Source organism: Caretta caretta, chromosome 8 (genome assembly GCF_965140235.1).
Source record: "Caretta caretta isolate rCarCar2 chromosome 8, rCarCar1.hap1, whole genome shotgun sequence".
Taxonomy (NCBI): domain Eukaryota; kingdom Metazoa; phylum Chordata; order Testudines; family Cheloniidae; genus Caretta; species Caretta caretta.
Window position 1 is genome coordinate 36348231 of NC_134213.1, and position 25056 is coordinate 36373286.

Below are 25056 nucleotides of genomic sequence, written 5' to 3' on the forward strand. Positions count from 1 at the left end.
CCCACCCACCGGCAGCCCCACTGATCAGCATCTCCCCCTCCCTCCCCACACCTCCCAATCAGCTGTTTCGTGATGTTCAGGAGGCTCGGGAGGGGGGAAGAGCGAGGGCATGGCAGGCTCAGGGGAGGGCACGGGAAGGGGTGGAGTGCCTAGGGCAGAGCAGGGGGTTGAGCAGGGAGCACCCTCCGGCACATTGGAAAGTTGGCACCTGTAGCTCCAGCCCCGGAGTCGGTGCCTAAACAAAGAGCCACATATTAACTTCTGAAGAGCCGCATGTGGCTCCAGTTGGCCACCCCTGGACTAGATCATCATCATGGTCCCTGCTTTTCTTAGAATCTGTAAATCTATGCATTTCTCTCTCTCTCTTTCGTCTCCCATATTTGATTTCTAGAAGATCCAACCTCACTTCCTGCCCCTGCAAAATTCAATTTTCAAGTCCTTTATAAGCTCTTCTTTTAGTCACTGGCTTGCTTTCTTGTTCTAGACTTCCCTTTGAAATCATACACTTGCATTTATACTTTTTACTCTTGGGTCCCCCCAATGTAGGATGGAATATGTAGGATGTATATTTTAGGTGTTGGGGCATGTGAAAAAATGCCTGCTTGTCTGGCCAGGAAAGAGAACAGCCAGGTCAAAAGCTGAGCCAGCAATCGGATCAGATAAACAATGGGGTCAGCAATCCAATCAGGTAACAACCGAGCTGGCAAACTAATCTTAGTGCTAGGCAGAAAGGTGTTTATACAATATAGAATGAATAATTTTGTAACAGTGTATTTAAGGCGAGCACCGAATATGGGGATCACTTGCGTTTAACCCTGTGCTGTGCCCTGGTTTGATGAACCAATCACTCACTGAAGCAGAAAATAAATGACATACTTCTTCAGCACAGGAGTCTGTCTGTGAACCTGTGCCCCCTGCGTGGTGGGAAGAACCGTTCGACACCCAGCATTGTCCTTCTTATTTCCACCTTTCCCTTGGTACTTCCCTCTGCGGGCCTCTTCCTACTAACTGCCTCGGTTTCCTACCGTTAGATGTGTCACAGTAAAATGCCCTATGATTCCAGCTTCCCATGTTCCCCTTCCTTAGGAGCTGAAGCCCCAAGAGATCCTTTCGCCACTGGCTCTCCTCTGTACTCAGCTCTGTGACTCTGGGACTCTCTGACTCTTAATTGGTTAATACCAAATGCAAGTGACCGTGCCTTTCGCTGTATGCTTCACCTTGCCAAACAAGAGGCACAGTGAATGAGATCTGTGCTGAGAGGCCCCAGCTAGCCACCCTCCCTGGTCTTAAAAGCCAGTGTAGTCTTAGCCCCGTGAGTGTTCCTCCATATTAACCATGCTGCTTTCTGTGGCCACCTGTTGTTACCCAGCACTAATACAGCGCCTCCCTTTGGTGGTCTTTATGAACAGGTTTCACTGCACAACATCAGTAGAGTTTATGTTAAATCTCCATTGATGCCCCCTGGTTTGGCTGCATCAGACATCTTGGTATTTCAAATCATCAGGATGCTAAGCACCAGATCCAGTACCTTTTCTGTCTCCACTATCTCTTGGCTAAGGGCCTGGTCTTTGCTTTTACTCTGATTTGATCTGGGCCAGAGACTCGTCGGGCACTATTATTTCCTTTCTCACTCATCGGGACTCAGAGTGTCCATGCTGTCGTTTTCTTCTCTTGCCATCTAGATTTCACTAGAAGGTGACTCCCTTGTCCCCTAGCACAGGCATATGCCTGGCTCTCTCCTCCGATGTAGAGCATAGCCTTCAGCATCAATAGGCCAGCTTTCCTGGCTGTCTCCCATTGGTTCCACAACACCAGTGGGGCCATCATCCCTGCACACAGCTTGTCCAGTTCATCTTGTTTGCCTCCAGGCTTGTGGCACTTGCATACGGCACTACTGTACTCTGCTCCCCTTACCTTACCCCCGCATTGTCTGTGCCTTATCTGCTGCGCTGGACACGGCGTATTTGGTACAGCCTGATCCTGCCCCAAGCCCTGTGAGTCCCCCATGAGCCTTCACCATGTTGTCCATATTCAAGGTGCAATTGGGGCTCTCTGGAGGTGCAGCACACACCGGTGCGGCCCAGGAGAGGAGGCTCTGCTTTATTCCAGGCTGATCTAAGGGTGAGTGTGCAATGGAGGCAGGACCTCCCTGGATGCCCATGGCAGCAGCACTGGCTAGAATCCCCCCAGCTGTACTCCCTCCTGCCTCTGACATGTTCCTCCCAGCCCCAGTGTGCTCCCTGCATGAGGGCTCCATGGCAACCTGATGCAGTGCCTATCCTGGGGGCATTCTCCCATGGCCAGCCCCGTTATACTGCTGCAGCAGCATTTGGGGGACGGGCTGGGGAAAATCGCTTCCTCCTCCCGAAAAGGAAATGAAATTTATCACTTTTCCCAGAAGAGAGCCGATGTAACAAGCCCAGCTAGTAGTGAGCCAGCCAGGGTGAAGGCTTTCAAATCCAGGCAGTCCCCTCTCACCATTAAAAACAACCCAATCCTCCATGAATCCAACCCCTCCTCTCTACTTCATCTTCACTTAGATTAGTTCCCTGCCTGGATCATCAGCTATTTTCCCATCCCTAGGCCACGTACAGTAGGGGCTGATGCATACATGTAGCACTGCTCTTTACTGGCTGGAATGTGCTGCAGGTTCTTTGTACTAAGCTATGTACTAAGCAGCTCCTGTAGTTCACAAGATAGGAGCATCTCTTTGGGAGAGGAACTCTAATCCCCGAGCCACAGGTGGTCAGCAAGCTTGGAGTCTTCAGCCATGGACAGAGAGAAGATCTACGCCCCTCCCTGTCCCCAGAAGTCACCCTGATGCTGTCAAACTTTCGCTCTTATTTACACTTACAATGTATAAGAGAGAAAAGCTCTGATGCTTCAGTGCATACCATACAGCAACATGAACTGCTTGGTGGTAGGGAAAAATTTCCACCATGGGCAGTCAATTCCGAGAGGTTTTTTGCATCTGTGTCTGAAGCTTTTGCTACGGGCCATTCTCAAAGACAGGATACCGGTCCAAGCAGAGCACTGCTCTGGTGCAGTATCTTATGTCCAACATGGATCTGGTCTGGATGCCCCTCTCTAGTGTCCTTCACTTCGACCAGTGAACCCTAGTAACCCATAACAGAGCCATCTACCCCAGAGCTGATGGCACAAAGCAGTGAGGGCTGACCTTTCGCTGTGTGGTGAGTCTCGCAGTGAATCCACCGAATCCCTGTATTGCATCGTGGGTCTTCTCGAGTCCTCCACGCAATACGCAGCTCCTCGCCGGGTGCGGGCCTCGACGCAGGCAGGGCTGTTGCATTTACTGGTTCCCACTGAAGACAGCATCATACCAGACTGCGAATCAGAAGTCAGGCTCTCCGTCCGGTCCAAGCTCCATGTGTGGCTTTCCTGCCTGCAGAGCAAACCACAGATCAACAACAGTCAGGGAGAATTTCTGCCATGTCCTGCTACACCACACCTGTTCCTTCAGGCAGTCTGTGGCTTGGAGCCATTCTGAAGGAAGGTTAGAAATCCACACTCTGTATCCACTTTGCTTCTCTCTCTAAAAGCAATGTGTTTACCGGGGGGGGGGGGGGGAGCGATTTGCAAAACTTGGCCTTCACTTGTTTTGTCCACAATGAATTTGGGTGCAACTGCTTGTGGGCACACGGGAGGACAAACAAATGCCTGACTGCCTTATGGCAAGTGCAGATCAGGCAATTGGAGTCAATGAAGTTATGCCAGCAGAGAATTAGGTGCTGGAGTTCACAGGGATGCCGGAGCAGAAGAACAGTCCTGATCCAAAGAACTTGTTAATTATGGTTAAACCCAGGCCTACTCTCAGGTGCAACCATCAACTGCATTTACAACTTCAAATGGTGTTCTGGTTAGAAAAGAGGAGGAGTGAAATGGCAGCTTCACATTCAACTCATCTGCTCTGGGTGTGTCTTCAAGAACATTTGCTCATGGCAGTTTACTCAGAAAGAGAGTTTTAGAGATCAAGCACCAATTCATGACAGTATTTTGGTGCCTTGTAGGATTTAAAATTCCTAAGTGAGTTGGGCACCTAATTCCCACTGACTTTTGATGGGAGTTAGGCACTTTGTAAATCCCAATAGGTATCTGCCCGTCAGAAGGCCTAACCATTGTGAAATGAGTGAAAAACATGTAATGAGACCATGTAAATCGGAGTTTTGCATGCACATATACTTTTGTACACACAACTCAGGATTGCACATGTCTATTGTGTAATTTGTGTGTGCAACTCATGAATGCACAATAGCTGAAAAATATTAGGTCTAAATCACCAAGCTTTGAGGACTGAATAATAGAATAGCCACACTGCTAGAGTAACTTATGTAAGAGAATGTTTTCTAAAAAAGTCAACATTTTGCCTTCTGGTCCTTTTTCTCCAAACACTTGGAATGCAAAGGATTCATCAACATCTACCAAACACTAAAGTTACACTGGTGGACAACTGGTGTAAGTGAGATCAGAATCAGACCTGACATCTTTTGCCTTGCAGATGAACACATCTGGTCTGGTGCAACTGACCAATGGGACATAAATATGGACCTCAAAGTGTCATCTTACAATCATGTTTTAATGTTGAGTGCACCTTCAAAGAACCGACTTCAGTTACTGGCATAAGCACAGTATTCACTGGAACCATCAAAGGGGAAGAAACAGAGGATTCACAAAGAGAAAGTGTCCATCTACTCTTAGCCCTGCTCCAGGGCATTTGAAGATGCAATCCAGGGTTTTCCTGGACACTATAAAAATGGAAAAGATTAATTTATAATTGGAAATGCCCTTCAAAAAGGTAAAAGGCTCTGGTTCATGGATGCGCTGTTTCTTCCACCTTGACCCTGTCCTGTTAACAAGAACTATTGCTATTTCACTGATGACCTAACATCGCACAAGATATTGAGACCCAGATTTTCAAGCCAGCCGCAGAATGACCTCCATATCTGTAGGTGCAAAGTGCAAAGACAAGCATCTGCACCAACATTCTTTTGCCTGTAACAAGTTGCATGAACAAGTTTTTATTGATGCAAAATTGCACCTGCTAAATCGGACCCCAATTTTGAAAGTTTAGACCTAAATGTTTAACAATATTTATAGCCCTTTCTTCTTATACAGGTATGTATAGGAGAATATTTCTAAACACAAGTGAAATATGCATTAGTATATATAAAATATGCAGGCAACTGCCTGTGCAAAATACACATCTGTGTGTGCTTCATGGATTAATGTATGTGTAGATACACTTAACTGTTCTGTGTACAACTTCCTGTTTGTGTAGATTGTGAAGATACAACATAGTTTTCCATGTTCAAAGTTTAGCTCTAAATGCTTCACAGCAGTCATCTTCAGGAGCAACTATCCATGCACAGACATACAAAGCACATTTGCCACGACAGGGTCACCAGACGGCTATAGTTCATAGTTTTGAGATCATAGGTCAGAATTCTGACATTTAAAAATGGAAACTACAAGAGAGAGCCTCAAACCAAACTCCAGAATCCAAACACTCTTGACATTGCAGAGCTCCTCAGATCTGAATCTGGATCCAGATCTGTATTTTGTAAATGCCCCCTGAATACCTCTGAAATTTGGATTCTTCAAAACTTGGATCTGAATCCAAATTTTGCAGCTCTAGTACTACATAAAGTATTTAGAAAGAGGATAGCAGTATGCAAATGAGATAAAGGGTAAAGTTTTCAAAAGCGTCTTAAGAGCCTAAGTCCCATCTTCAAAAGTGACTTATGAACTTAAGGGCCAGACTTTTACAGGTATTTAGGTGCATAATGATGCAGATAGGAGAGCACCTAATCTGCACTTTAGAAAAGCTCATTTTGCACCTTTAGGCACCTAAATACCTTCAAAAATCTGGCCCTACATCCTTTTTGTAAATGGAACTTAGGAGCTTCTGAAATTTTTTTCCTTTTACCCAAAGTCTAGTGTATGCTGATTATCTGAGTTATATATGTTCCAAACCCCACAGCTAAAAAGAATTTTCTCCAAAACTATCACAAAATCAAACTCCATGTAGAATAATCTTCAGTGTTTTTCTCTCGTGCACCTATTTTCTCTGTGTCACTTGACGTGACAGAATATTGCAAACACTCATGAGCAGTGAACAAGCAGGTGAAAAGAAAAACATTTGGTATTTGCTCTGATTTAAGAAATGGTTTTCTTGCTACACTCTTGAGATATTCTTGCAGGAATAGGATGGATGTGTGTGTGGGGATGGGGGACGGCACACTCACCTCTGGCTTGAAGTTGGAGTGGCTGTGGAGCAATGGTGAGATGGGGAGCAGGAATGACTTCCTGAAAACGTCGTCTCTGTTTCCCTCCGTATCACATGATCAGTGGCAGAAACATTTTTAGAAATATACTGTAATAAAGAGAGTCCCAAACATCAGGCAACTGCTCATTGATTGACTCGGGGTGGGGAGGGGTTTCGCCTTCCTCTGCAGCCTGGGGCATGGGTCACTTGCAAGTTTAAACTAGTGAAGATGGTGGATTCTCGGTAACTTGATTTGCGGACTTCAGTAACTCAGCTCAACGTTAGAGGTCTATCACAGGAGTGGATGGGCAAGGTTCCGGGGTCTGATATGCAGGTGGTCAGACTAGATTTTCATGATCAGTGGTTCTCAACCAGAGATCTGGGGCCCTCTGGGAGCCTGGGAGCAGGTTTCAGGGGATCCGCCAGGCAGGGCCAGCATTAGACTTGCTCGGACCCGCGGCAGAAAGCCAAAGCCCCACTGCATGGGGCTGAAGTCCAGGGCCCTGAGCCCTGCCACCTGTGGTTGAAGCAGAAGCCTGAGCAACTTAGCTTTGAGGGCCCCCTGTGGCGTGGGGTCCCAAGCAATTGCCCTGCTTGCTGCCCCCTAACACCGGCCCTGGCTTTTATATGCAGAAAACCAGTCGTTGTGGCACAGGCGGGCTGTGGAGTTTTTATAGCATGTTAGGGGGGGCCTCAGAAAGAAAAAGGTTGAGGACCCCGATCATGATGGTCCCTTGTGGCCTTAATGTTTATGAGTCTATATATCAAACCACGTAACAAGTACATGATCACATGGCATCTGTGTCCAGTTTAAAGAGCTGAGAAGAACAGCAGCGGCCCAGAAGGTTAAAAAGTAGTGGCTGTTCTGTGGTGCTGTTCTGGGTTCTTCAATATGTCAAGGAGAGGCTGCAACATGGGAACTCTGAAAGGGTGTTGATGAATGTTGAGGGCCTTGGAGACATGGTGCTTAGTCTGTATATGTATACCAGTACGGTCCCTGACCTGGCAATGGTCAACCTCAGCTCTTGCATGGGTTATTCCTACTCACAGCATCAACAGATGTTGCAAGGTTTTGTGTGGGGCCGCAGCCTGGGAAGGCACTATTGCTGCTTTTTTCAGATTCTCTTTCTGTCCGTATTCATGCCTGTCTGTCTGCCTAGCTCCCGACTCCTCTGTCTGTGCTTGGCACTTGTGCAGCTGACAAGGGACCCGTTATACCTATCTCCAGAAGCCAGCAAGAACTGGTCCACAATGTATTATACACGGGATGACATATAAATTATCACATACAAAAAAATGTTAATACAATGTGAAGGTTGCAAAGCTGAGCACTCAAAAGTTAGGAAATGCTGGAGCGCTGGCACAGGAAAGAATCCCGTCCTGTGTCTTTACTCATCATGGATCTGGTTGCCTCCCACTTTCATTTTTTTCCAAATGCCCCAAATCAACATAATCACATTCATAGTCCCACTGAATTTAAGGGAACTTACCCACACACATTAAACTGAGCATGTGCTTAAGTGCTTTGCTGGATCAGAGCCTATGGTCTTAAATTGTGCCCATCAGTGTGGCGTCTGAGCACCCCAATGGGACTTACTACCTTGAGCAAAGTGCTACTGATTTGAAGCAACAGTGGCAGAACAAGGCCCTACCTAAAGTGCCATGCACACCAATGGCTCTTCAAGATAACAGCCTCACCCTCACCAGCCACGTAGTCCATGGTATTTGTAGTGGTCCAGAATGTTGCATTTTAGGATATTGTCAATGAACAGAAAATACCAGGAGCATTTCACAGAGTGGCAGAGAATTAAATATGATTAGTTCATACATTTCTGTCCTAAACCCAGCCCAAGTGGTTTTCCATTTTTAAAAAACAAATTTCCATTCAATTTCAGCTTTTAACATCAAATTCTTAATGTTACATCTAAACAAAATCACTGGCTGAAAAAAGGCATTCAATACACTTCTGCACTGCCTTATACCGAAGCCACTTACATCAGCCATCTGAATTTCCTCCGGATCCAGTTGGGGGTGACTGGGGCCGTTGGCAAGGCTCCGGTTCGGATGGGTGGGACACATATTTTGCCGTAAATGGTTATGCATTTGTTTTCGTTGTTTTCTAAAAATGCACAAAGGAGAAATGGATTCATAGGGTTTACTTAGAATTCTAATATCTCCTTGGACTCTTCACACCCAAAGCCCTGTAGGGGTGTCAGACAATAAGGAGGACAAGGCCATGCTTCGAATTCATGTCTCAGAGACACTTTCAGCACGCTGTAGCTCAGGGCAATGGAAAATCATGAGCACAAGACAACGTTCCACAACGTTAGGATCTTTCTGCAACGTTTGAGGTTTTCTGAAGCACGTAAGCAGCGATGGGCCCAAACCAAAATGGCAGTTCTGAAGTCAGGTGGTATTTGGCAAAGTTTGGATCAAACTTTGCAGCTTGGTCCCAATTACAAATCTAAGCACTCCGGCGCTGTCTGTGCTGCGCAGCTCCTCTAGCAGAAGCAATAGTGGAAACACTGTACTACATATACAGTACTATAGCTACCGGCACTGAAAGCCACTGAAGTTTGAATCCATCATATCATCTAGGCTTACTAGATGACATGCTGGCAAAAATGCACGTGGTCTGCCTTTGCTGATGCTCCTCCCATTGCTCCCACTAATGGAGGGCAATGTTGTCAGTGAAGACAAGGCCAATGTGAAAAGCCCATGTTTAGATATGGACTGAGCGCTGTCTCTCCAGGTGAGCAGGCTGTATCTATGCTGGCAAAAACAGGACCTGGAATTCACTCTGGGTGCCTTCTGATGCAGTTCCACCAATGGCAGCACGGTAGAAACTGAGATGAAGACAGGGCGGCTCAGGAACTTACTGTCTCCTGTCTACGCTCCATCTCTCACCCCTGGAGCTCCAGTGCTGGTGATCGATGGGTCCTATTTTTGCCCGTGTAGACGAGGTCTAGAAGAACAAGCGTTGCGGAAGTGTCTGATGAGTCAGCACGGTGAAGTGCAGCCCGGTGGCTGCTCCACAGCAAGGTGATACTGGATGTACAGTGACCAGGTGCTGGTCTACAGAAGGCAGCTGTCTGCTTGCCTGGATTAACCCCTGCAGCATGGTTTTGGAACAGAGCCTCCACCTTCTAGCATCCATTTAGCAGAAACTAATGGAGGAAATACTGTGGGATAAACTAGTATAAAAGCAAAATACTCAATCCCCTGCCCCCATTTCTTCCTCCGGCCCCCAGAGTGAAATGGGTTGGCGCTGTGCTCTGTACTGAAAAGCATTTCAAGCAGGTAGCCACAATACTGCTGTGAACCCAGATGTGTGGAAAAGAATGTTCTGACAAGCTGTCACCCCTGGCATGAGATTGCTGGGGAGAGACCTGCACTTTGCTCCTGGAGATTCAGCAGATGGATACCTTTGCCTTATTCTCTCAGGTCCAGATCCTCAAAGGTATTTAGGCTCCTAACTTCCACTAAAATCAGATTAGGAGCCAAAACTCCTTACAGACCTGGGCAGGGATAGACTCTGTCCATAGCTTAGCGTGGGGTTCTCTTTGTGCTGCCTGAGTCGCAGAAGCTTGTCTCCACTGCATATCCTGGGCCAACACCACAGCTGGGAGAAACATGGTCAAAATTCTAAGTGTAACACCCCTGAGCTAACTTCTGAAGCCTTTACAGAGGGCCAGAGCCACATATGCCTTTAAGGCATGGCCCACAGGAAGGCATGGTATGGGGATGCACCAACGCAGGAAGATCATCAGGATGCATGTCTGGGCACAGCTGATTCCCCCACTGCCCAGGCCCGGCTAACCCAGTCGGTGCAACAGATCAGCAGGGACATGTTCCCATTTCCCTCTGACCCATGCACATTCATGGGGGGTAGGAGTTTTTCCACAGTGGAGATGCCGTGAAAACTGACTTAGGACTTCAGGGTTTGTTCCATTATTTCTACCTTGGCAAATGAGAGACGTGTGTTTGAAACCTTCAGTAATCAAGTGAATATCTGTATTAATAATAAGATTGTTTTGTCCTTTTGGCTGAGACTCTCAATCTGATTAAGCCTCACACACCTCCTGCATGGCAGAGAGGTATTATTGTCCCCATTTTCAGATGGCAAAAAACTAAGGTACGGAGAAGTTACGTGAGTTCCTTATGGCGACCTCACAGCAAATCAGAGTCGAAGTGATAACTCTCAGCCTTCAAGCCTACCACTATGCAATACAAGCCAATGTGTGACAAATGGTCGCAATGTGGAACATCTGGGTTTTGTTGCACGTCACACCATAACAGACAGGTTATAATGGTGAAACCCTTTTTTAAAGATGTTTCCTCCCTCTGTGAATTAAATAAACTAGTAGTTTTTAAAAAGAAAATTCACAGTTTTGTAGATTCCAGAATGGACCATGGTGGTCATCTTAGTCCAACTGTCTACATAACACAGGCCAGAGAACTTCCCCAAAATAATTCCTAGAGCAGATCTTTTATAAAAATATCCATTCTGGATTTAAAAATTGACAATGATGGAGAATACTCCATGACCCTTGGTCAATTGTTCCAATGGTTGATTACCCTCACTGGTAACATTTTACACCTCGCTTCCCGTCTGAATTTGTCTAGGTTCAGCTTCCAGCCTATAGCTTCAACTTTCAGCTGCATGCAACCAAGAGAACTCACTATGTGGGCTGTCAATGAGGTCTGATCCCAGGACCCTCAGACCTCTACACCTGAGCTAAAGGAGTGACTGTTATATTCTGTGAGGAGCAGCAACTGAAGGGGGACCGAGGTGAACACACACTTTTTAACAGGTTGTACAGCCATTTTCTAGACAGCAGCAGAATGCTGGGAATCAGGAATGCTGGGTTCTGTTGCTGGCTCTGGGAGAGAAGTATGGCTAGTGGTTAGAGCGATGGTTGGTTAGAGAAGGCCAGCCAGGCACATAGATCTGACATTTTAATTAGGCAAGGGAATGTGGTTTTGAATGAGACTTGGGTTTGCATATTAGAGACCTGTGTTCTAGTCCCAATTTTGCCTGCAATGACCTCATGCAATCTCTCAGTTAACTTATTTGTAAAATGAAGGGAATTATATTTGATTGTCTTCTAGGAAAGCTTATGAAGCCTTGCTCAACAGTAATTGTTATGAAATTCACTGAAATATAACCAATCATCAGCGGAGATGAGACCAGAAGTCACGGTCACCTAGGTTCCAGCATAATGGATTTTTCCCAATGCTACAGGGAGTCTTCTTCTCTCATCCACAGGACATTGCCTGACTTAGCAAAATGGGGTTGATTCAGCTGAAATGCAGAATTTCTGCACAATCTGGTACACCTATGAGCTCTACCCAGGGTCAGGCATAGAGAGAGTTTTGATTTCCACTCCCCTGCCCTATTAGACCTTGCATTTTCTCTGGTGTAAGTGAGAAGCACAGTACAGCATCTCCTTTGAGTATTATCTTAGTCAATAAGTGCCATAGTTAGAAGCGTGAACCCAAAGCTTGAATATTGCTGTTAGATTTGACTTGTTTGCCGGTACTCACTTGGTTTTACAGTAAGCGACCACACATACTATTCCAACCACAAGCAATGCAACGCAGATCCCAGTGATGGTTAAAACTCTCTTCTGATAGAGCTCTTCAGCTTCTGCAAAGGTTAGAAAAATATACTAATTAAAAATGTACTCCAGTGAAAATAATGTGTTCTGAACACACAAATAGCACCAGAATCCAACCGATGTAGACTAGTCATCAGCAGATCTCAAAGTGTTCCGTGGTCCAGTTCTGATAAGCACCCAAAGGCTTGGATGATTATCCCAAACCTCCCCAAACACATTGAAATCTCCTACCATTCTCTCCTCCTCTTCTCTTGGTTTCCTCCTTCTGCTCAGTAATGCCTCCCTTGTGCACCCCAGCAAACTTATCATTGTCCCCTCTCCTCCCCATAACAGCTCTGTGACCTCTAGTCATGATCTCTAATAGCCTCACAACTCTTCTCTTTCCTTTCCAGCAGATTCCCCAGGTGCCTTGGTAATCCAATAAACAGGACCCTGACCATACCCACTGAGACAATCAGGGTCCAGACACTCCAAGGGGAGAACGGAGGGTCTGAACCCCAAAGAATAAGCAGCTGAACCAACTGGTTGTATAGAATGTTATTGTGTATACAAATATGCCAAGTCAGGTCTTTTATGAAAGCTTGTAATGTTCTAACTTGATGGTTCTTAGGAGATACATAGACAGAATGGGATTAGAAATGTATGTAATTATGTATCTAGAAATTGTAGTTCTGGTCATGAGTATACTAGTCAAGCACAGAACAGGGACGGCTCCTCCTAAACCAGTTGTTTACACAGAACTTACTTCAAGTACCCATCCATTGTACAGCCAGGAAGAGACAATGGTGGATCATTAGCATGGAGGGAAAACACTGAAGCAACTTAAAATTAAAAAAAACACCAAACCCCAGTCTTGGAAAACTGCTAAGTCTACATTAAACCACTACAGTGGGACAGCTGTAGTGCTTCAGTGTAACTACCCCCTGCAATGACGAGGGTGACCAGATGTCCCAATTTTATAGGGACATTCCCGATATTTGGGGGTTTGTCTTATATAGGTGCCTATTACCTCCCACCTGCATCCTGATTTTTCACACTTGCTATCTGGTCACCCTAGCAATAATGGGAGGGGTTCTCCGGTCACTGTAGCTAACCCACCTTCCCAAGGTGTGGTAACTAGGTCAATGGAAGAATTCTTGCATTGACCTACCGCTGTCTACACTGGGGTCTAGGTCAGCTTAACTACGTAGCTTGGGGTGTGGATTTTTCACACCTCTGAGCTACATAGCTGGGTCCACTTAATTTTTTAATGTAGACCCTGCCTAGGAGAGAAGGAATTTCTCCTCCATGAATCACCACAGTCTGAGAGAAAGACAAAAAAACTGCAAACCCTTAAAAGAGAGGGCTTTTGAAGTGAAGGACACCCAAAAACTCAGGACCAGCATCGAAGTGAAGTGCACGTCTTGGACAGAGAGCATGCTTGGAAACTGTTCAGTGGCAATAGGTAATTTGTATTAGAAAAGGGAATTTAGCTATTACAGACATGTAGAGCCTGAGATTGAATTTGGTGGGACTTGGGACTGGAAGGGGATGTTGAGGTCACCTTTATGCTTGTAGGCTGGCTGCTGGGAGATTCTCCACACAGATTCAAATCCTGCCAGCTATGCCACTGCAATGTTTTGGGCACCACCCAGACCAGTAAGGAGTTCTGTCACCACCTGCCCTGTAACCTGGGGGGCCTAACACTAGGCTGCCATGGCTCAGAGCTCTGACACCAGTAGCCAGCCTATGAGCGTAAGTTTTCACCCTGGCTTCCACCGACCTAGTAACCCCTGGCAGGGTGACCTCAACAGCCCTTCCAGTGCCAAGTTCGCCCAAATCTGTGTCCCCCAAGTTCTTAACTACCCAACACTTGGATTTTCCACCTCTAGTTCGTCACCCCCAATGGAGTGAAACCAGTCCCCAGCTTTCAGTTCACTTTGCCACACACACTCCACACACAACAGAGACCTGGTGGGGATAAAAATATTACAGAATACTGCCAGAACATTACAGGCTTTCATAAAAGACCTGACACAATCCATTTTTATACACAGTAACATCAGATACAACCAGTTGATTCAATTGCTTATTCTTTGGGGTTCAGAACCTCTGTCCTCTCTTTGGGGTGTCTGGACTCCGATTGTCACACCCATTCTCACACATATATACACTGATCCTTTGATGGCCCCATCACAAGGTCCAGCATATCTCTACTCTCCCTGTTGGACTGAGGACTACTTTTTTTCTTGCAACAACTGCATGCTCTGGGCCCTAGAGTTATTCCAGAAACCACAACGTCTGATACACAAAAGCATACAGGTGCTGAAAGGAAAAACTTTCAAATAATCAAAGGTTGGGTGGGCATGGAGGAGAGGTGGTTGGAAGACAGGGAGGGGACAGAGTATTGAAAATCCAGAAACCTATAACAGCAATGGATTTTTTAAAAGAAATGCTGGGAAGTAATCTAATTAATTTTTCAACCCAGACAGTAACACAGATGTTAATCCTCTTGGCAATTGTGTTCCAGGAATGAGTTGTATCATGGGACACTGCACGGTCTCAACCACACTGTACAATTCACATACACTTGTGAAATTAAACTGAACTTCACCAGTGATCTGTTGTTTCTATTAAGATATGGCTGTAACAAGCAGGAGAGATACATAGTTATTTGTAATGGAAGACTTTTCAGCGCCAATGAAATCAGTCACTTGCAACAGATTAACAGTACACTTTAGAGAGAAGTAATTTATCCAAACTGATCAGGTCCGTAAAACTGTTCAGAATGGAGTCAGGGGAAAAGCTAAGATTCAGACTGCCTCACATCAGTTCAACCCAAATATCCTCAACCAATCACATGGCTAGGGGCATTTATTCTTCTTGTATGAATACAGTAGGCCAAGGTCTGCCCTCAGTTACTTGGGTGCAGATCCACTGAAATCAATGGAGTAACTGGATTTCTAACTGGATAACTGAGAGAAGAATTTGGTCCATTATATCATCTTGTGAACCCGATGGGAGAAAGAACCAAAAAAAGACTTGTACCATGAATAAGTCAATATGTCCCAGTAGCATGTATTATTTATACAGCATTCTGGGTTGTTGGGGTTTGTCCCTTAATTAGCATTCTCTAGAAAATTTCTCATAGAAATTAGGCAAGAAAAACCCTGCTGAAGTTGCTAGGGTGGAATGTTCCACCAGGAGACACTAAGTGTCCTCACTACACTATACTTGGTATTCCCCAGCAACTGCAAAGGTATAGGAGGTAAAACCAGAAGGAAAGTAAGAATGGCATCAGGTGCTAGGAATGCTAGAGTCATGCCTTGGTATTAGGATAAAAAGTATTTTATAAAAAGCAAAGAGAAAATAATTTGGGATTTGAGCCTGTCTTAGCCCACCAGTTTTGGAAGTATCTAATATAGAAAAAATGATTCTCTTTCTGAGGGTCTAAATAGGAGAAAAACAGCAGTAGTTACTTGAGAAGCCAGAGAGTGTCAAAATCCACCTGGTTTTGTTTCTTTTTATCAACGTGCAAAAATAAATCAGAAATTTTTCATTTTGCACACTGTGAACATTTGTTCTAAAGCAGTGATCCAAAAAGGGGCGGGGGGGAATCTCCAGTCACTCTGCTCTGCACTGTGAACCTCTATGATGCAGGCTGCACATGTCCTGCATGTCAAACTTCCGCTGAACTGCACACGGGTTCTGGGGAGGGAATGAATGCAGCACACACAGATATTCACACTGCAGGCAAGAGAGGAGACTTTTAGCATAGTCATTATTACAGATGACAGGAATAGAGAATTTCTTACCTATTCTGTCCTTTCTGCATCCTAGTGCCACCACTACAGGCATCTTCCTTCAACATTCATTAGAGACGATGACATCAAGAATCTCCCAAGCTTTGGTGCCTCCATGTGCTTTCCTTGGCCGATACTGGGTTAGGGTAGCATGTCCTCTGAGAAGCAGTTAATCAAGTTCCTCCTCAACTGGGATAAAATTTACCCCTGTGCAGAAGGCCAGCCCAAACCTTCTGCACTAGCTCTAAGGGGTTAAGGTGGGACCTAAATGGTGCTGAGGTCCTGTGCTGACTCTGCACAGAGGTGATTTTTTTTCAGTTGTGATGCAGACTCATGCAGACGATTTGTTGTTGGAGCATGCGGTCTGATCTGATGTTCTCTGGCCTCCCCATTACGTCAAATCATCATATGTCCTCTTTTGGGAAGAACTCACATTTGGAGTTTTTTGGGTTGTTTAGCTCAGCTTTTTTGCTTTCCCCTTCCCTGTATTTTTGCCTGATGGGGAATACTGTGCATATTCTGTTCTGGTAGAAGCATGGAAAGGGAAAGCCGCACCTTTACACGCCTGGATTTCATCAGTATAGCCCCTTTCACTTGGTCAAATGTTCCAAGTTCTCCAGGTCAATCATGTTGTGGTTGGAATCATTAATGAAAATATACATTCCACCTTGGGAAGCCATCAAACTTGAGAAATACAAGAGGGGCCATGACCTGACTGGAGGGGACCAAAGATTGGGAGATTTTCATTGTCAGTGTCTATAACTCCAGTGTGACTAATGATGAAGGAGGAGCTACTATACTGTCACAACTGGTGGCACCAGCATAAAAACAACAGGGATAGCTAAAATAGGCAAGAAGCATGATTTTATTTTGCTGAGGTGAGCAGTGCTCCACAGGCCTCAGGCATTGCTCACCTCACAAATAGGAAACATTACTCTTTTGAGCTGTCAGGACCGGCTGCCCCAGTCTCAGAAATGCAACATGAACCTCCCTTCGGTGGATTTTGTGAACCAATTTTAGTTGACGTAATCACATTTTTAGCATTTAATTTTGAAAAAAACAGTTTTTCCTGGAATATATAAACAGCAAATTCATTTAGATTTTAGTCAGATCTAAAAAATCATGGCTGGCTTAACAAGATACTTTTGGTAGCAGCTCAGAAAGTTCTGACAGTCTCTTTTTCACAGTTGGTGTTATGAATTCCATACAAACAGCAAGCAATCTGTTCTCCATTTGATCACTGATGTGGAGTATTGCATGTGTAAAGGCCGAGCCTGCGTTTTGAGAGATTTAATACAAATTTGCCAAAGCAGCTAGATGTGATTTTTATTGCTTGTGGATGAATCTGTTCAAGATTTTTTTCTGCTGGGTGAACATATTTGTTCATAGCAGATGGGAAGGAAGGGAGAAGTGATCCGATTCTACCTTGAGACCAGGGAAAATGATATTTTCATAGAGAATTTTCACTATTCACAATTTTTGCTGAAAAAATGTTAATTTTTTCAGATGCAAACCCTGCCTTTTATTTAATGGTAAAAAGGAGGGATAGTGGTGGGAGAGGCAAATCTACAAAATGAGTTAGTTTTTTCCCCACAGCTTTCATCTATACTGCAACCCTTTTTCCTCTGGATCAAATCCCACCCCCACTGTGCAGCACAATTCAATGCATGACTGTTGAAAATAATCTAGGTTGGTTCCATGAAGTCTCATTAAATTGATGGCTGATAACATAATCCCTTCATGTTACATAAACTCACTGGGACAGTGACAGAAAGAAAATAATGTAAAAATATACAACAATTTTATGTTTAATTTGTATTATAAGATCTTTGTGGTAGGGCCAGTCAATTTTTGTCTCTAAAGTGCCATGCACACCTATGATGCCATACGAATAATAAATAATAGTCCTCATCATCATTCTAAAACAATGACATTATGGATAAATCATTTAATGTCAAGTAATTCAGACACAGTCACAGTTCCAGCCATGGGTACTATAGCAAACACATGGACAGTGAAGAATGGATGAAGTAGAGAAGACAGCTAAAGATCCAGCATAGTAATGTTTATTGCCTAATAATGACACTTGGAATGGACAAAGAAAACAAGACAGAAGTAAACTAAAAAGGGATGTCAAAAATCCTCAATTCTAAATGTTATTTAAAAGTGTATTTGTAATAGCAGCACCAGTTTCTCTATAATTCCTTCTCCAAAATCAAGTCACTTTCTGTAGCACAGAATTGCCTGCTGGGAGGATGTGACTCAGTCCTGGCAGGCTGCTTCTGGCCTACTCTGGAGCAGAGGCTACTACCTGTGCCGAATTCTGCTCAGTGTTGTGGCAGTTTGGAAAGGTGGACAAATATCCATTGGGGGATGTGCTGAAACCACCAAACCCCTTTGCACTTGGAGCCCAATCTTAATGGGTGCTGACCCTCTCGTGCAAGATACCCAGCTCCACCATTTCTATTCAAACCAGTGGGAGTTGGGAGCACCCAGGACTGGACCCTGGGGAAGAAAGGATTTGGGTCCCCAGGAGACAAAGCCCACTCTCATTATTCTAGTGTCTAGTGATTTGCACCAGATAGCTGAGAGAAAACTTTAGCCCCCGGACCCCAGAGGTGTGTGGCTCATGCCCCAGTGAGCCCATCAAATGGAATTAAAGTGTCTTAACCACGTAGGTCTACTCTCTGCTATACTGAGCTAACATATCTCTCTGGCTGCACTGAATCTGGACTAAAGATATATAAGCAGAGAGAAAAACAGTTCAGGGCACTTATCAGATCCCCTGTGGATCTCTGTGTGCACAGCTGGGCACCATATTGCACAAAGGAAGGCATTCACCTAGAAATGATACAACACAAGGCAATAGCAGGTCTCAGGGATCTGCAGGAAGCGATAAAGGAAATGTTTACAGAATGGAGGTAGCTTTTACTGGAAATTTAAACCAAATTCTGCTCTCAGTTACCCACGCATAACCCCACTGAAGCCAAAGTGGTTACATGGGTGCAACTGTGAGAAGAATATGACCCCTGGAGGAATGTGAGAGAGGTTTGCCAAGAGGCATCAGCATAGTCACCAGGCCAAATCCTGCTGTCTTTACCAACCAAAACTGCACTGGGAGTTCTGACTGAGTAAGAACTTGGGGCAATATGATGCCATTCATTTTTATGCCAGCTCCTTCAATACAAAAACATGGCATAGCCCTGAATAAGGAGGGTGGGCCTTGGCTCTTTATGGTTTTGCACACTGAGTAAGTGTTTTAAAACCAAATGGCAATATAAAAATTAGAGAGTAAATAGAGAACTCTGCCAGAACTATGCCACACACAGAAAACAAATGAGAGGGGACGCAGTACAAGGGAAGATGACTGCAGCACAAAATGTGAACTCAAGAGACCCCTGCACTGTACTTCTGGAGAGAGAGTTAAGGGGGATGCAGGACAAAAAAGTGGGATTATGATCATCTAGAAAGGAGCCATGTGTTTCGCCAAATGGGGTTTTCCTGTTCCTAAAATTATCGAATGGTAAAATTTTCAAAAGCATCTAAGTCCCTAAAAAGAAAAGGAGTACTTGTGGCACCTTAGAGACTAACCAATTTATTTGAGCATGAGCTTTCGTGAGCTACAGCTCACTTCATCAGATGTATACCGTGGAAACTGCAGCAGACTTTATATACACACAGAGAATATGAAACAATACCTCCTCCCACCCCACTGTCCTGCTGGTAATAGCTTATCTAAAGTGATCAACAGGTGGGCCATTTCCAGCACAAATCCAGGTTTTCTCACCCTCCACCCCCCCACACAAATTCACTCTCCTGCTGGTGATAGCCCATCCAAAGTGACAACTCTTTACATAATCAAGTCGGGCTATTTCCTGCATAGATCCAGGTTTTCTCACATCCCCCCCACCCCCATACACACACAAACTCACTCTCCTGCTGGTAATAGCTCATCTAAACTGACCACTCTCCAAGTTTAAATCCAAGTTAAACCAGAACATCTGGGGGGGGGGGGTAGGAAAAAACAAGAGGAAACAGGCTACCTTGCATAATGACTTAGCCACACCCAGTCTCCTGGCTACTATGGATGTAGAAGCCCTCTACACCAACATTCCACACAAAGATGGACTACAAGCCGTCAAGAACACTATCCCCGATAATGTCACGGCTAACCTGGTGGCTGAACTTTGTGACTTTGTCCTTACCCATAACTATTTCACATTTGGGGACAATGTATACCTTCAGATCAGCGGCACTGCTATGGGTACCCGCATGGCCCCACAGTATGCCAACATTTTTATGGCTGATTTAGAACAACGCTTCCTCAGCTCTCGTCCCCTAAAGCCCCTACTCTACTTGCGCTATATTGATGACATCTTCATCATCTGGACCCATGGAAAAGAAGCCCTTGAGGAATTCCACCATGATTTCAACAATTTCCATCCCACCACCAACCTCAGCCTGGTCCAGTCCACACAAGAGATCCACTTCCTGGACACTACAGTGCTAATAAACAATGGCCACATAAACACCACCCTATACCGGAAACCTACTGACCGCTATTCCTACCTGCATGCCTCCAGCTTTCACCCTGACCACACCACACGATCCATCGTCTACAGCCAAGCTCTGCGATACAACCGCATTTGCTCCAACCCCTCAGACAGAGACAAACACCTACAAGATCTCTGTCAAGCTTTCTTACAACTACAATACCCACCTGCAGAAGTAAAGAAACAGATTGATAGAGCCAGAAGAGTTCCCAGAAGTTACCTACTACAGGACAGGCCTAACAAAGAAAATAACAGAACGCCACTAGCGGTCACCTTCAGCCCCCAACTAAAACCCCTCCAACGCATTATTAAGGATCTACAACCTATCCTAAAGGATGACCCAACACTCTCACAAGTCTTGGGAGACAGGCCAGTCCTTGCCTACAGACAGCCCCGCAACCTGAAGCAAATACTCACCAACAACCACATACCACACAACAGAACCACTAACCCAGGAACTTATCCTTGCAACAAAGCCCGTTGCCAATTGTGCCCACATATCTATTCAGGGGACACCATCACAGGGCCTAATAACATCAGCCACACTATCAGAGGCTCATTCACCTGCACATCCACCAATGTGATATATGCCATCATGTGCCAGCAATGCCCCTCTGCCATGTACATTGGTCAAACTGGACAGTCTCTACGTAAAAGAATAAATGGACACAAATCAGATGTCAAGAATTATAACATTCATAAACCAGTCGGAGAACACTTCAATCTCTCTGGTCACGCAATCACAGACATGAAGGTCGCTATCTTAAAACAAAAAAACTTCAATTCCAGACTCCAGCGAGAAACTGCTGAATTGGAATTCATTTGCAAATTGGATACTATTAATTTAGGCTTAAATAGAGACTGGGAGTGGCTAAGTCATTATGCAAGGTAGCCTGTTTCCTCTTGTTTTTTCCTACCCCCCCCCCCCCGATGTTCTGGTTTAACTTGGATTTAAACTTGGAGAGTGGTCAGTTTAGATGAGCTATTACCAGCAGGAGAGTGAGTTTGTGTGTGTATGGGGGTGGGGGGGATGTGAGAAAACCTGGATCTATGCAGGAAATAGCCCGACTTGATTATGTAAAGAGTTGTCACTTTGGATGGGCTATCACCAGCAGGAGAGTGAATTTGTGTGGGGGGGTGGAGGGTGAGAAAACCTGGATTTGTGCTGGAAATGGCCCACCTGTTGATCACTTTAGATAAGCTATTACCAGCAGGACAGTGGGGTGGGAGGAGGTATTGTTTCATATTCTCTGTGTGTATATAAAGTCTGCTGCAGTTTCCACGGTATACATCTGATGAAGTGAGCTGTAGCTCACGAAAGCTCATGCTCAAATAAATTGGTTAGTCTCTAAGGTGCCACAAGTACTCCTTTTCTTTTTGCGAATACAGACTAACACGGCTGTTCCTCTGAAACTAAGTCCCTAAGACTCAGATCCTTTAATACCTTTGAGGGTCTGGGCCTAAGGTGCTTTTGAAAATGTTAGCCTATATTCCTTGATCTGGATCAACGCCCAGTGAAGTCAATGGCAAGACACTCCCCAATTGACTTCACTACGCTTCCAGAATATTTCAGCTGACTTTAATTGATTTACCTTTTGAAACCAACTTCTTTCAAACCACGCATGTTTTGTGAGAAAAGCATGACTCTGACTCCAATCCCCCACTGCCCTTCTTGTTCCCCAGTGGCCAAAATTCTAGACTTTCTGTTACCAGAATATTTGTCCGTTACCAAGCTACATTTGCTGGTTACCTTTCAAACTTACACAAACCCCAGCTCTTCAAGTTAAATACAGAAAAAACATTTGCAGTGAGGAGACATATAGCAATTTAGTATTCCAGTAATGCCTTGCACATCGTGCTTCTTGTCATTACAAAGAAAAACGTGCTGCTACAAATACATGTGTGTTTTTATAGGTTCACATTTGGGTTTTTTTGATCCAAATATCTTTCTGGGTACCAGTAAAAAGAGCAGAACAGCTGATTTTTTAATCATCCCATTAAAGCCATAATGTTAAGGACTGTGGGCAGCTCTTAATGGCTTCTGATTAACAAATGAATGGTTGTTCCATACCCTTTAATTCAAATCCAAGATGCTCTGCCAATGCAGAAAGAGGACAAGGAAGAGAAAGAAAAAAAGAAAAAAAGGTCTGTCAGAGATTTCTAAATATACAAAATATATACACACTGCGTGGTTAAAGCAGGTTAGCTTTTCCTATTCATTGTCTCAGTAGCAGTAACTAGGAATACAACGTTTGCATTAATATGTTTTTAATTCCCACAAGAGGTATTGTTCCATGTAAAGAAATGTTCAAAGAGATAGCAATGGTAGTTAATCATGAATTCTCTAGAGATGAGACATGTCTGTTAGTGCCTGAGATGGAATTCAGCTTTTAGTTGGAATAAACATACACAGTTGAGAGACATATCCTGACACCAGAAAGGCCAGCATACATAGCTGCTGCAATGATCTCGTAAAATGGTTTCCTGTACTTGCACGCCCGGAGTAGGCACTAGTCAATTTCACAAGCCGTTCTGGATGTGCAGGCCTTCAAACAGTACCAAGCAAAAAGATACAATCTATTATCCTTAATTAATGAGGAGACTTCTGTGCACATAGTCTGAAGTCTGATCTCAGATACACAGGTGCATCCTGCAGCACGGCTTTTAAAATCCACTGACATGCATGTTGACTGTGCACGTCTATTGGCTATAGTAGTTCTTATAGGGGTGTAGTTCATTGTGTACGTACTATATATAATTAATTATGCAAATATGTAGCTGCTTGTGCAAGACAACAATCTCTGTGAATCTAAAAATCAGAATTGTTCTCAAAGTTTCTTTGACGTTTATACTCTTCCACCTTTGACATACACTGTGACCTTGCTTTCATTAGAAAGAACAGGAATAGTGCTGAATTAAACAAAAATCTGATCGTATACAATTGAAACTTCAAATTAGTTAAAAATAAGGAAGCAATTTATGTTGGAGAGCTATTGCTGAGAGAAATACAGTTTACTTAATGGACCAACAATGCAGTTAAGCTGAATATATTCAACATAGCTGAGAATTTTTGTATATCATCACACCCAACGGGTGTTGATGATGCAGCATTATACAGGAAAACACCTATCTGCATTAACAGCAGTTTTGCCTGCATGAACATTCAGACCCTGTATATACCTCATTGCATATAAAGCAGAGGCCACCATACACACTAAACATGACCATTCCTAATTTGTGGACGTGAATGTTATTATGCTCCAGTTTCCACAGTAACCACTTTTGTCGTAGAGAAAGACAAGTTTTTCTCTGCAACTGTACTGAACTTTGGGGGATTAGCACTAACCCTTATGGACTACAGTAATAGTCTCATCTAAAACAGGTTCCTCTTTTATACTCCATTTTTGAGTATTTTGCCATTTCCTTACCACAGAGCCTGATTCTTCCCTGCTTTGCATTTTGAGTCACCGTTCATACCCGGCAAAAAGAGTGCAAAACGCTGCCATCTCGTAGTATTTCACAACTACTTTGCACAGGTATGAATGACAACACAAGGTTGAAGGGCAGGAGAAAAACGGACCCAACTAACGTATTCTTCTGAACCTTTTGTTTATCATGTAAACCCTGGTTCTAGATTTACTTTATTTCAGTTTTTTTATCTTGTCAATTGATTTTTTAAAATATATATATATGAAGGTAATGTGCTAAGTTATGGAGCCATCTGATAAATGCATCAGTTGCTTGCCCAGTAATTCATCTCCCCACATGACTTATTCTAACCTTCCAAACGTCTGAGCAGCTTCAGATGGATGTGATTTAAAATATTTTCACAATATTTCCCCAGTTTACAGAAATTTTAGCAAAAAAAATTCACTTGTCATTTCAGATTTTGTGTATCCACTTTCATTTACTGGGTTTGATCTTGAGGTTTTGGTTTTGTGCCAGGGGTTTTCTTCTTCATTATCAGTTACGATTGGTCAGTTTAGTCCGACAGTGGAATGTTTAAAAACCAAAAATTTTCCATTCGTAAATTGATACATGTTGATTTAAGAAATTTCAGTAGAAAATTACACAAAATGAAAATCAACCTGTTTCAAAAAGTAAAGGAATGAAACCATCTTGGAAGTTCTTGAAATTTTTGTGAACTATTTTTATTTCTCAGCCAGCTCTTTATATGTATATAAATGGCTTCACGTTTCAGTGTGGTAAAGATATAAGCAACTGAAAACAGGGTTCAGAGTAACAGCCGTGTTAGTCTGTATTCGCAAAAAGAAAAGGAGTACTTGTGGCACCTTAGAGACTAACCAATTTATTTGAGCATAAGCTTTCGTGAGCTACAGCTACCGATGAAGTGAGCTGTAGCTCACGAAAGTTTATGCTCAAATAAATTGGTTAGTCTCTAAGGTGCCACAAGTACTCCTTTTCTTTTTGTGAAAACAGGGTGTTATAATAGCAAGTTATAAGCAACTTTAACTACAGGCATCATTACCTGTGCCGCCTATAAATAAATTAAACTGCCTGGGAATCATTCCCTACTTTCTTAAATGTGGAATTTCCCCCGTCCTTGGTCTCAGACAGGTGTACATCTGCACAGAAATACCACAGCAAAGGAGGAAACATTTCAAGGGCAGGTGGAATTCTTTTAAATAAAAGAGGTGTATGTTTGAAGTTGCTCAGGGGGTCAGAATGTTACAATATGCACCTGAAAAAGAATTACCAGGCAGAGAGAAATTGAAGTGCAACAATGTGCATGAAAAATATTTACCTTACGGCTTTGCAATTTATCATGTGGTTCTGCTATTTATCCCATGGGTAAC

The 25056-nt window shown here is 44.0% G+C and overlaps 1 protein-coding gene across 5 annotated transcripts in view; it reads right to left on the reverse strand.

The window, feature by feature from the left end:
• NRG2 (neuregulin 2) overlaps positions 1–25056 on the reverse strand; it is a 313668-nt gene that overhangs the window by 8658 nt on the left and 279954 nt on the right. For 3 of the 5 annotated variants that reach the window (XM_075131393.1, XM_048861435.2, XM_075131395.1), the window contains 5 exons: positions 22311–22334; positions 11831–11933; positions 8279–8402; positions 6264–6391; positions 3179–3403 (listed from right to left, as the gene is read on the reverse strand). In XM_075131393.1, coding sequence (XP_074987494.1) covers positions 3179–3403; positions 6264–6391; positions 8279–8402; positions 11831–11933; positions 22311–22334 — 604 coding nt within the window. The remainder of the gene's footprint in view (positions 1–3178; positions 3404–6263; positions 6392–8278; positions 8403–11830; positions 11934–22310; positions 22335–25056) is intronic. The other 2 variants (XM_075131394.1, XM_048861434.2) reach the window with 1 other exon arrangement.